The sequence below is a fragment of the Ranitomeya variabilis genome, chromosome 1 (genome assembly GCF_051348905.1).
Source record: "Ranitomeya variabilis isolate aRanVar5 chromosome 1, aRanVar5.hap1, whole genome shotgun sequence".
NCBI lineage: Eukaryota > Metazoa > Chordata > Amphibia > Anura > Dendrobatidae > Ranitomeya > Ranitomeya variabilis.
In genome coordinates, this window is record NC_135232.1 from 4,671,850 (window position 1) to 4,686,075 (window position 14,226).

The 14,226-nt window shown below is 47.3% G+C and overlaps 1 protein-coding gene across 2 annotated transcripts in view; it reads right to left on the reverse strand.

Annotated features, from left to right (window-relative positions):
- Positions 1–14,226, reverse strand: part of NPR2 (natriuretic peptide receptor 2) — a 227,265-nt gene that overhangs the window by 23,690 nt on the left and 189,349 nt on the right. For both annotated transcript variants that reach the window (XM_077281261.1, XM_077281262.1), the window contains 2 exons: positions 10,110–10,181; positions 4,722–4,881 (listed from right to left, as the gene is read on the reverse strand). In XM_077281261.1, coding sequence (XP_077137376.1) covers positions 4,722–4,881; positions 10,110–10,181 — 232 coding nt within the window. The remainder of the gene's footprint in view (positions 1–4,721; positions 4,882–10,109; positions 10,182–14,226) is intronic.

A 14,226-nucleotide genomic window follows, 5' to 3' on the forward strand; every position in this document is an offset into this window, starting at 1 on the left:
CCCCACATTGTTCTCTCTGCTACATTATTACCGAGTCCTCACATTGTCCTCTCTGCTACATTATTACCGAGTCCCCACATTGTCCTCTCTTCTACATTATTACCGAGTCCCCACATTGTCCTCTCTGCTACATTATTACCGAGTCCCCACATTGTTCTCTCTGCTACATTATTACCGAGTCCTCACATTGTCCTCTCTGCTACATTATTACCGAGTCCCCACATTGTCCTCTCTGCTACATTATTACCGAGTCCTCACACTGTCCTCTCTGCTACATTATTACCGAGACCCCACATTGTCCTCTGCTACATTATTACCGTGTCCTCACATTGTCCTCTCTGCTACATTATTACCGAGTCCTCACATTGTCCTCTCTGCTACATTATTACCGAGTCCTCACACTGTCCTCTCTGCTACATTATTACCGAGTCCCCACATTGTCCTCTCTGCTACATTATTACCGAGACCTCACACTGTCCTCTCTGCTACATTGTTACCGAGTCCTCACATTGTCCTCTCTGCTACATTGTTACCGTGTCCTCACACTGTCCTCTGCTACATTGTTACCGAGTCCTAACATTGTCCTCTCTGCTACATTGTTACCGAGTCCTCACACTGTCCTCTCTGCTACATTATTACCGAGTCCCCACATTGTCCTCTCTGCTACATTGTTACCGAGTCCTCACACTGTCCTCTCTGCTACATTATTACCGAGTCCCCACATTGTCCTCTTTGCTACATTATTGCCGAGTCCTCACACTGTCCTCTCTGCTACATTGTTACCGAGTCCTCACATTGTCCTCTCTGCTACATTGTTACCGTGTCCTCACACTGTCCTCTGCTACATTGTTACCGAGTCCTAACATTGTCCTCTCTGCTACATTGTTACCGAGTCCTCACACTGTCCTCTCTGCTACATTATTACCGAGTCCCCACATTGTCCTCTCTGCTACATTGTTACCGAGTCCTCACACTGTCCTCTCTGCTACATTATTACCGAGTCCCCACATTGTCCTCTTTGCTACATTATTACCGAGTCCTCACACTGTCCTCTCTGCTACATTATTACCGAGTCCTCACATTGTCCTCTCTGCTACATTATTACCGAGTCTCCACATTGTCCTCTCTGCTACATTATTACCGAGTCCTCACATTGTCCTCTCTGCTACATTATTACCGAGACCCCACATTGTCCTCTCTGCTACATTGTTACAGAGTCCTCACATTGTCCTCTCTGCTACATTATTACCGAGTCTCCACATTGTCCTCTCTGCTACATTGTTACCGAGTCCTAACATTGTCCTCTCTGCTACATTGTTACAGAGTCCTCACATTGTCCTCTCTGCTACATTATTACCGAGTCTCCACATTGTCCTCTCTGCTACATTGTTACCGAGTCCTAACATTGTCCTCTCTGCTACATTATTACCGAGTCCTCACACTGTCCTCTCTGCTACATTATTACCGAGTCCTCACACTGTCCTCTCTGCTACATTATTACCGAGTCCTCACACTGTCCTCTCTGCTACATTGTTACCGAGTCCTCACACTGTCCTCTCTGCTACATTATTACCGAGTCCTCACATTGTCCTCTCTGCTACATTATTACCGAGTCTCCACATTGTCCTCTCTGCTACATTATTACCGAGACCCCACATTGTCCTCTCTGCTACATTATTACCGAGTCCTCACATTGTCCTCTCTGCTACATTGTTACAGAGTCCTCACATTGTCCTCTCTGCTACATTATTACCGAGTCCCCACATTGTCCTCTCTGCTACATTGTTACCGAGTCCTCACACTGTCCTCTCTGCTACATTATTACCGAGTCTCCACATTGTCCTCTCTGCTACATTATTACCGAGTCCCCACACTGTCCTCTCTGCTACATTGTTACCGAGTCCTCACACTGTCCTCTCTGCTACATTATTACCGAGACCCCACATTGTCCTCCCTGCTACATTATTACCGTGTCCTCACATTGTCCTCTCTGCTACATTATTACCGTGTCCTCACATTGTCCTCTCTGCTACATTATTACCGAGTCCTCACACTGTCCTCTCTGCTACATTGTTACCGAGTCCTCACACTGTCCTCTCTGCTACATTATTACCGAGTCCTCACATTGTCCTCTCTGCTACATTGTTACCGAGTCCTCACACTGTCCTCTCTGCTACATTATTACCGAGTCCTCACACTGTCCTCTCTGCTACATTGTTACCGAGTCCTCACACTGTCCTCTCTGCTACATTATTACAGAGTCCTCACATTGTCCTCTCTGCTACATTGTTACCGAGTCCTCACACTGTCCTCTCTGCTACATTATTACCGAGTCTCCACATTGTCCTCTCTGCTACATTATTACCGAGTCCTCACATTGTCCTCTCTGCTACATTATTACCGAGTCCTCACACTGTCCTCTCTGCTACATTATTACCGAGTCTCCACATTGTCCTCTCTGCTACATTATTACCGAGTCTCCACATTGTCCTCTCTGCTACATTATTACCAAGTCCTCACACTGTCCTCTCTGCTACATTATTACCGAGTCCTCACACTGTCCTCTCTGCTACATTGTTACCGAGACCCCACATTGTCCTCTCTGCTACATTATTACTGAGTCCTCACATTGTCCTCTCTGCTACATTGTTACCGAGTCCTCACACTGTCCTCTCTGCTACATTATTACCGAGTCTCCACATTGTCCTCTCTGCTACATTGTTACCGAGTCCCCACATTGTCCTCTCTGCTACATTATTACCGAGTCCCCACATTGTCCTCTCTGCTACATTATTACCGTGTCCCCACATTGTCCTCTCTGCTACATTGTTACCGTGTCCCCACATTGTCCTCTCTGCTACATTATTACCGAGTCTCCACATTGTCCTCTCTGCTACATTGTTACCGTGTCCCCACATTGTCCTCTCTGCTACATTACCGAGTCCTCACATTGTCCTCTCTGCTACATTATTACCGAGTCCTCACATTGTCCTCTCTGCTACATTATTACCGAGTCCCCACATTGTCCTCCCTGCTACATTGTTACCGTGTCCTCACACTGTCCTCTCTGCTACATTATTACCGAGTCCTCACATTGTCCTCTCTGCTACATTGTTACCGAGTCCTCACATTGTCCTCTCTGCTACATTATTACCGTGTCCCCACATTGTCCTCTCTGCTACATTATTACCGTGTCCCCACATTGTCCTCTCTGCTACATTATTACCGAGTCCCCACACTGTCCTCTCTGCTACATTATTACCGTGTCCTCACATTTTCCTCTCTGCTACATTATTACCGAGTCCTCACACTGTCCTCTCTGCTACATTATTACCGAGACCCCACATTGTCCTCTCTGCTACATTGTTACCGAGTCCTCACACTGTCCTCTCTGCTACATTATTACCGAGTCCTCACATTGTCCTCTCTGCTACATTATTACCGAGTCCTCACATTGTCCTCTCTGCTACATTGTTACCGAGTCCTCACACTGTCCTCTCTGCTACATTATTACCGTGTCCTCACACTGTCCTCTCTGCTACATTATTACCGAGTCCTCACATTGTCCTCTCTGCTACATTGTTACCGAGTCCTCACATTGTCCTCTCTGCTACATTATTACCGAGTCCCCACACTGTCCTCTCTGCTACATTATTACCGAGTCCTCACATTGTCCTCTCTGCTACATTATTACCGAGTCCTCACATTGTCCTCTCTGCTACATTATTACCGAGACCCCACATTGTCCTCTCTGCTACATTGTTACCGAGTCCCCACATTGTCCTCTCTGCTACATTATTACCGTGTCCCCACATTGTCCTCTCTGCTACATTGTTACCGTGTCCCCACATTGTCCTCTCTGCTACATTATTACCGTGTCCCCACATTGTCCTCTCTGCTACATTATTACCGTGTCCCCACATTGTCCTCTCTGCTACATTGTTACCGTGTCCCCACATTGTCCTCTCTGCTACATTATTACCGAGTCCTCACATTGTCCTCTCTGCTACATTGTTACCGTGTCCCCACATTGTCCTCTCTGCTACATTATTACCGAGTCCCCACATTGTCCTCTCTGCTACATTGTTACCGAGTCCCCACACTGTCCTCTCTGCTACATTATTACCGAGTCCTCACATTGTCCTCTCTGCTACATTGTTACTGAGTCCCCACACTGTCTTCTCTGCTACATTGTTACCGAGTCCCCACATTGTCCTCTCTGCTACATTGTTACTGAGTCCCCACACTGTCTTCTCTGCTACATTGTTACCGAGACCCCACACTGTCCTCTCTGCTACATTGTTACCGTGTCCTCACATTGTCCTCTCTGCTACATTGTTACTGAGTCCCCACACTGTCCTTCCTGCTACATTATTACCGAGACCCCACATTGTCCTCTCTGCTACATTATTACCGAGACCCCACACTGTCCTCTCTGCTACATTGTTACCGAGTCCCCACACTGTCCTCTCTGCTACATTGTTACCGAGTCCCCACATTGTCCTCTCTGCTACATTGTTACCGAGTCCTCACATTGTCCTCTCTGCTACATTGTTACCGAGACCCCACATTGTCCTCTCTGCTACATTGTTACCGAGTCCCCCACACTGTCCTCTTTCCTACATTATTACCGAGTCCTCACATTGTCCTCTCTGCTACATTGTTACCGAGTCCCCAGGGATGTGAGGTTCTAATAAACAGAAGGGGACATTCACACCCACTGGCATACAAGGCATAGACATCATTGGCGTCACAGGTGGAGCGGAAGCTGGCCAGCCCATAGTCCGTGATCTTCAGCACAAAGCGGCTGTCCACCACGCAGTTAGAGGACTTCAGGTTTCCATGACATCCGATGATGCTGCGGTGAAGGAAGCACATCCCCTGCAAGAGAAAACAGGAAATCTTAACGTGCGTATATGGGAAATATGATTAGATTAGGATTAGATATTACATCGGAGGGTGATCAAGGAGTGGAACAGGTGGCCACGAGAGGTGGTGAGTTCTCCTGCAATGGAAGTTTTCACACACAGGCTGGACAGACATCTGTCCGAGATGGTTTAGTGAATCCTATGAGCAGGGGGTTGGACACGAGGACCCAGGAGGTGCCTTCCATCTCTAACATTGTATGATTCTACAATGTCCGTCCATGTGGTCAGGAGAGATATATGTAATATGAATGTCTAGGAGGTCAGGACTAGAGATGGGCGAACCCAAACAGTAACGTAGGACTAGAGATGGGCGAACCCAAACAGTAACATAGGACTAGAGATGGGCGAACCCAAACAGTAACATAGGACTAGAGATGGGCGAACCCAAGCAGTAACGTAGGACTAGAGATGGGCGAACCCAAACAGTAACGTAGGACTAGAGATGGGCGAACCCAAACAGTAACGTAGGACTAGAGATGGGCGAACCCAAACAGTAACGTAGGACTAGAGATGGGCGAACCCAAACAGTAACGTAGGGCTAGAGATGGGCGAACCCAAACAGTAACGTAGGACTAGAGATGGGCGAACCCAAACAGTAACATAGGACTAGATGGGCGAACCCAAACAGTAACATAGGACTAGAGATGGGCGAACCCAAACAGTAACATAGGACTAGAGATGGGCGAACCCAAACAGTATTGTAGGACTAGAGATGGGCGAACCCAAACAGTAACGTAGGACTAGAGATGGGCGAACCCAAACAGTAACATAGGACTAGAGATGGGCGAACCCAAACAGTAACGTAGGACTAGAGATGGGCGAACCCAAGCAGTAACGTAGGACTAGAGATGGGCGAACCCAAACAGTAACGTAGGACTAGAGATGGGCGAACCCAAACAGTAACGTAGGACTAGAGATGGGCGAACCCAAACAGTAATGTAGGACTAGAGATGGGCGAACCCAAACAGTAACGTAGGACTAGAGATGGGCGAACCCAAACAGTAACGTAGGACTAGAGATGGGCGAACCCAAACAGTAACATAGGACTAGAGATGGGTAAACCCAAACAGTAACATAGGACTAGAGATGGGCAAACCCAAACAGTAACGTAGGACTAGAGATGGGCAAACCCAAACAGTAACGTAGGACTAGAGATGGGCAAACCCAAACAGTAACATAGGACCAGACATGGGCGAACCCAAACAGTAACGTAGGACTAGGGATGGGCAAACCCAAACAGTAACATAGGACCAGACATGGGCGAACCCAAAAAGTAACGTAGGGCTAGAGATGGGCGAACCCAAACAGTAACGTAGGACTAGAGATGGGCGAACCCAAACAGTAATGTAGGACTAGAGATGGGCAAACCCAAACAGTAACATAGGACTAGAGATGGGCGAACCCAAACAGTAAAGTAGGACTAGAGATGGGCGAACCCAAACAGTAACGTAGGACTAGAGATGGGCGAACCCAAACAGTAATGTAGGACTAGAGATGGGCAAACCCAAACAGTAACATAGGACTAGACATGGGCGAACCCAAACAGTAACGTAGGGCTAGAGATGGGCGAACCCAAACAGTAACATTCGGCGTCCGTACCGAACACCTACTTCACCATGAAGTCCATGCTACTGTTCAGGTTCAGCTGACACCGAGTGTTTGTCATGTGAATGGTAGCGCGGCAAACACGGCTTCTGATCAGTGGTGAAACCATCCCCGCCTGTCAGAGAGCTGCGCCTCCCAAGCTGTGAAAAGACAGAGCAAGTGCTCAGCTGTGATCGGAGGTATAAACTTTACCTCCGGTCACTGGTATCAGCTGATGGGACTACTGCTCCCATCATCCGACACCTGCCGCTGCTAGTCTCAGTGAGAGCAGGAGCGGATGATGGGAGTATTCATTCGCCGCTCCTGCGCTGTAAATAAATAATGTAGAAAATACCCAGTGTGGGTTCTCCTGCATTTTTGCTAACCAGCCGAACAAAACTCACAGCTGAGGCCTGCAACCCTAAGCTGTCAGCTTCAGCAAGGCTGGTTATAGAAAAGAGGGCTCCCCATGCCGTATTTTTTAACGATTTAATAAAATCATTTAAAAAAAATGTTGTGGGGTCCCCCAATTTTTGATAACCAACCTTGCTATAGCTCACAGCTGGGCTGGTATTCTGAGACTGGTAAGGAGCCATGGACATTGACCACCCCTCATCCTAAAAACAGCAGCCCCCAGCTGCCCAGAAAAGGTGCATCTGTTAGATACCCTAATTCTGGAAATTTGCCCAGCTCTTCCCATTTGTCCTGTAGCGGTGGCAAGTGGGGTTCAAATTTGTGGGGTTGATGTCACCTTTGTATTGTTCGGTGACATCAAGCCCACGGCTTAGTAATGGAAAAGCGTCTATAAGAACCTATCCATTACTAATCCTATAGTTATATGGTAAATAAACACACAGGCAGAATAAAGTCCCGGCTGAGAACCACTGGGGAATGAGCTGCTGCGAGCGCAGCCTCAGTGACTGGAGGTGACATCAATCGAGGTTACCTCTGCTCACTGAGGCTGGGTTCCCAGTCTGGCTGAACTGCCGTGACCTCGGTGAGATCCCCGCTAGCACCACATTCTCACCAGATGGTTGTTACCAACATCTGGTGAGAATTTCATGTCAATGGCACCTTTACAAATAGATTTTCTGAGAACGTTAGTGATTTGTTCAACATTTATTTTACCTGCTGCATGTTCCTCGTGGCTAGATGGACCCTCAGTGTAGATATAATTTTCCTGTCCACCTGGACACTCACTGTATTCTCACTCACTGAACATTAAACGTGTCATAGATGTATTGGTAAAATCCATAAAGTAATCTCTTAAGAAAGGACTTGCCACCCTATCTATGACCTCCTGCTGGGAACAGGTAATTAAAGGCAGTTATCTAATGAAAAATCTGGGCTCAGTGGCTACAGGAGACTCCGGTGCGACTTTTTCCGCCTGGGGAAATGTTTCCTATCTTCAAAGCCACATTTGGCCAAGAATATCAGACACTAGGACACCGAAGTCCAGTTATAAATATTGTTTTTTTAAGAACGGCGTAGGTCCTCTAGTTACGGGAGACATATTTTTTTGTGTTCTGATGAAGTGGTGAGCGAAACACATTTACTTACATCATTGGACGGTCTGCGCATCAGCTTCAAATGAATATCGGACAGATGGATAATAATGCCATGTTTCCTATCTATGGAAAGCTAAAATCACAACAGGAAATATGGCATTACTATCTCCCGCCTGGAACCTTACAGTGGGGAGATATCCTGAAAATTGGGGAACCTATACATTTTTGGGACATAGCTGAATCCCAATGACCAGCCCCAATCACAGGTCAACAAGGGAGGTATGTGGGCATGACTTAACTGAAAAATACAGATTTTGAATTACAATCATTATCAGACCATGAAGACAAAAGTTTGCTGGAGTTTTGTACCATTTTGTAAATAAGTGCTTCCCTGCTCTAAGATCTGCGCCATTTCTGTGACATCAGGCTTAGCGAGTTTCTTTCATTATACCTTTTTCTTTTATGTAATTGTATACACTGTATTGTTTTGTCCCATTTTGTATCTTCTTATATACTGTATATAATTTATAAACACTGCCTACCTTCCTTTATTAAATATAAAACTAAATGGCCATGCTCCTTTTGCTCTGTAAACCGCATCCCTGAAGCCATACGCTACTTGTAACAGGCATCCAATCAGCCTGTACAAATGAGGGGGGGCAGCTAGGTTTCTTGGGATTTGCGGAGCTGGCAGTGACTGTACCAGGTATATACATATATTCCATGAGCTGGTATCAGAGGTGTATACACCATACGCTCACTGTGAGTTCCCCAATAACCGACCTAGTGGTGGAAGCAACCGTGGCCTAGTACATCACTCCTTGACTGGGTTCCTGTCAGGGAGAGACTTGGTGAGCGAGAGCTAATAACCCGGGCGCCTGCAATTTCCCTAAGGCTACTTTCACACTAGCGTTGGGCTCGGCCCGTCGCGGTGCGTCGGGCCGAGGTTCCCGACGCTAGCGTTGTCTCCGCCGCACAACGGGGGCAGCGGATGCATTTTTCCAGCACATCCGCTGCCCCATTGTGAGGTGCGGGGAAGTGCGGGGAGGTGGGTGCGGAGTTCCGGCCGCGCATGCGCGGTCGGAAAAAGCGGACCGTCGTGAGCAAAAAACGTTACATGTAGCGTTTTTTGGTCCCGACGGTCCGCCACAACACGGCGCAACCGTCGCACGACGGTTGCGATGTGTGTCAATCCGTCGCAATACGTCGCTTAATGTAAGTCTATGGGGAAAAAACGCATCCTGCAAGCACTTTTGCAGGATGCGTTTTTTCGGCAAAACGACGCATTGTGGCGGATTGCAGTTAACGCTAGTGTGAAAGTAGCCTAAGACTAGGGAAATCCTGACTGACCCTCTACCTGAAGTTTACACTGATGGTGTGCATGTTCAGGCCTCGAACCTCACCCTAACTCCTGAGCTCAGCCCTAGGCTGAAACCTCCGCCCACCACCCGGTGAATGTAATACACCAATACCCACAGTTAGCACAGACAAGGATAAAGGGAAATATACACTACGCCACAGACACTCAGGAATACACTATAAATGTGCAGGGCAAAATAAACACAAATATAGGAAGGAGTAAATAAGACGAAGGAATATACACCACCAGCAACGAATCTCCAACCACCAGCTCTCCTCACCAGACCGAGATAACAACGCAAGACAGAAGCTATAATCGGCGACGCCCAATGATCAGGAGAACTATTTAAAGGCAATGGGCATGGCCCAGCTTCCAATCCGAGCACCAGGTAAATTAACCCCGGAGCAGCCAGACGAAAACTAGCCGACGCCAATGAGCAAATAGTGGTCAAAAGCGGAATTACCGTTGTCTGTCGGACGACCTGGTCTGAACAGCGTCCCACATGACAGTTCCCCAACAATGTGCATGTAGCTCTCCTAAATACCAGGACAATCACTATGCAAAGCGCTGTGGAGGTATTGGTGGCAGAGTAAAATAAATTAAATATGTGTCCTTCTTTCTCCTGACCATTTCCAGGCAGGTCATTACTGGTTGCAGCACAGCAGGGGTTAATCGTGACATCATGATGTGCTCATGATGCTGTATGATGGCACAGAGGTGTCCTCTCACCTTCACAATGTCATTGATGAGCGAGTTACGGAACATCCAGTCCAGGTTGATGCTGTCATTCTCCAAAATATCCTACAAGTAAAAGGGAAACATATTGTTGTTCTGGGACCAATTCCCCATATTCTGAATCATGCAAGGTTCCTCCTGCACAAGTCCATTGTCCTCCCCTCTGTGTCTCCCCACATCTTCTCACCTCCATGTCTGCCACATCATCTTCCCACCTCCGTATCAGACCCACCATCTTCTGAGCTCTTTATCAGACCCACCATCTTCTAATCTCAGCATCAGACCCACCATCTTCTCACCTCTGTATCTGCCCAATTATCTTCTCACCTCCATATCTGCCCCACTATCTTCTCACCTCCATATCTGCCCCACCATCTTCTAACCTCAGTATCAGACCCACCATCTTCTCACCTCCGTATCAGATCCACCATCTTCTCACCTCTGTATTTGCCCCATTATCTTGCCACCCTCTGTATCTGCCACATTATCTTCTCACCTCTGTATCTGCCCCATTATCTACTAACCATTGTATCTGCCCCACCATCTTCTCACCTCCGTTTCAGCCCCACCATCTTCTCACCTCCGTTTCAGACCCACAATCTTCTCACCTCCGTATCAGACCCTCCATCTTCTCAGCTCTGTATCAGACCCACCATCTTCTAATCTCAGTAAGAGATCCACCATCTTCTCAGCTCTGCATCAGACCCACCATCTTCTAACCTCTGTATCTGCCCCATTATCTTCTAACCTTTGTATCTGCCCCATTATATTCTAACCTTTGTATTTGCCCCACCATCTTCTCACCTCCATATCAGACCCTCCATCTTCTCAGCTCTGTATCAGACCCACCATCTTCTAATCTCAGTATCAGATCCACCATCTTCTCAGCTATGTATCAGACCCACCATCTTCTCACCTGTATCTGCCCCATTATCTTCTAACCTCTGTATCAGACCCACCATCTTCTCACTTCTGTTTCGGCCCCATTATCTTCTCACCTCTGTATCAGACCCTCCATCTTCTAACCTCTGTATCAAACCCTCCATCTTCTCACCTCTGTATCTGCCCCATTATCTTCTCATCTCCATATCTGCCCCACCATCTTCTAACCTCAGTATCAGACCCACCATCTTCTCACTTCCGTATCAGACCCACCATCTTCTCACCTCTGTATCTGCCCCATTATCTTGCCACCTCTGTATCTGCCACATTATCTTCTCACCTCTGTATCTGCCCCATTATCTTCTAACCTTTGTTTCTGCCCCACCATCTTCTCACCTCCGTTTCAGACCCACCATCTTCTCACCTTCATATCAGACCCTCCATCTTCTCAGCTCTGTATCAGACCCACCATCTTCTAATCTCAGTAAAAGATCCACCATCTTATCAGCTCTGCATCAGACCCATCATCTTCTAACCTCTGTATCAGACCCTCCATCTCCTCACCTCTGTATCTGCCCCATTATCTTCTAACCTTTGTATCTGCCCCATTATCTTCTAACCTTTGTATCTGCCCCATTATCTTCTCACCTCCGCTTCAGACCTATCATCTTCTCACCTCCCTATCTGCCCTATTATCTTCTCACCTTTCTATCTGCCCCACCATCTTCTCACCTCCGTTTCAGACCCACCATCTTCTCACCTCCGTATCTGTCCCATTATCTTGCCACCTCTGTATCTGCCACATTATCTTCTCACCTTTGTATCTGCCCCATTATCTTCTATCTTTTGATCTGCCCCACCATCTTCTCACCTGTTTCAGACCCACCATCTTCTCACCTCCGTATCTGCCCAATTATCTTCTCAGCTTAATATTAGACCCACCATCTTCTCACCTCCGTATCTGCCCCACGATCTTCTAATCTCAGTATCAGATCCACTATCTTCTCAGCTCTGCATCAGACCCACCATCTTCTAACCTCTGTATCTGCCACATTATCTTCTCACCTCTGTATTTGCCCCATTATCTTCTAACCTTTGTATCTTCCCCACCATCTTCTCACATCCGTTTCAGCCCCACCATCTTGTCACCTCCGTATCTGCCCCATTATCTTCTCACCTCCGTATCTGCCCAATTATCTCCTCAGCTTTGTATCTGCCGCACCACCTTCTCACCTCCATATCAGACCCATTATCTTCTCACCTCTGTATCAAACCCAACATCTTGTTACCTCTGTATATCTTCTATACTCTCCTTCCTATCCGGTGTGTTCCCACATATACACACGGTCAATGTTGTTGGTACCCCGGTTTAATGACAGAAAAACCAACAATGGTCACATAAATAACTTCAATCTGACAAAAATAATAATAAATAATAGATCTACAAAAAAGAAAGTCAGACATTGCTTTTCAAACATGCTTCCACAGAATTAAAAAAAAAAAACTCATGAAATAGGCCTGGACAGAAATGATGGTACCCTTAACTTAATACACATCTCAAAAAAATAAAGGGAACACTTAAACAGTAGAATATAACTCCAAGTAAATCAAACTTCTGTGAAATCAAACTGTCCACTTAGGAAGCAACACTGACTGACAATCAATTTCACCTGCTGTTGTGCAAATGGAACAGACAATAGATGGAAATTATTGGCAATTATCAAAACACCCTCAATAAAGGAGTGGTTCTGCAGGTGGAGACCACAGACCACATCTCGGTACCAATGCTTTCTGGCTGATGTTTTGGTCAATTTTGAATGTTGGTTGTGCTTTCACACTCGTGGTAGCATGAGACGGACTCTACAACCCACACAAGTGGCTCAGGTAGTGCAGCTCATCCAGGATGGCACATCAATGCGAGCTGTGGCAAGAAGGTTTGTTGTGTCTGTCAGCGTAGTGTCCAGAGGCTGGAGGAGATACCAGGAGACAGGCCAGTACACCAGGAGACATGGAGGGGGCTGTAGGAGGGCATCAACCCAGCAGCAGGACCGCTAACTCCACCTTTGTGCAAGGAGGAATAGGAGGAGCACTGCCAGAGCCCTGCAAAATGACCTCCAGCAGGCCACAAATGTATATGTGTCTGCACAAATGGTTAGAAACCGACTCCATGCAGGACGCTTGGCATTTGCCACAGAATACCAGGATTGGCAAATTCAACATTGGTGCCCTGTGCTCTTCACAGATGAAAGCAGGTTCACACTGAGCACATGTGAAAGACGTGACAGGTTCTGGAGACGCCGTGGAGAGCGATCTGCTGTCTGAAACAGCCTTCAGCATGACCGGTTTGGCAGTGGGTCAGTAATAGTGATGAGCGAGTGTACTCGTTGCTCTGGTTTTCCTGAGCACGCTCGGGTGACCTCCGAGTATTTATAACTGCTCGGAGATTAGGTTTTCATCGAGGCAGCTGAATGATTTACAGCTACTAGCCTGCCTGATTACATTTGGGGATTCCCTAGCAACCGGGCAACCCCCACATGTACTCAGCCTGGCTACTAGCTGTAAATCATTCAGCTGCCGTGATGAAAACAATCTCCGAGCAGTCATAAATACTCGGAGGTCACCCGAGCAACGAGTACACTCGCTCATCACTAGTCAGTAATGGTGTGGGGTGGCATTTCTTTGGAGGGCTGCACAGCCCTCCATGTGCTTGCCAGAGGTAGCCTGACTGCCATTAAGTACCGAGATGAGATCCTCAGACCCCTTGTGAGACCATATGCTGGTGCGATTGGCCCTGGGTTCCTCCTAATGCAGGACAATGCCAGACCTCATGTGGCTGGAGTGTGTCAGCAGTTCCTGCAAGATGAAGGCATTGAACCTATGAACTGGCCCGCCCATTCTCCAGACCTGATTCCGATTGAACACATCTGGGACATCATGTCTCGCACCATCCACCAATGTCACGTTGCACCAGAGACTGTTCAGGAGTTGGCGGATGCTTTAGTCCAGGTCTGGGAGGAGATCCCTCAGGAGACCATCCGCCACCTCATCAGGAGCATGCCCAGGCATTGTAGGGAGGTCATACAGGCACGTGGAGGCCATACACACTACTGAGCATCATTTCCTTGTCTTGAGGCATTTCCACTGAAGTTGGATCAGCCTGTAACTTCATTTTCCACTTTGATTTTGAGCATCATTCCATCTCCAGACCTCCGTGGGATATTAGTTGTGA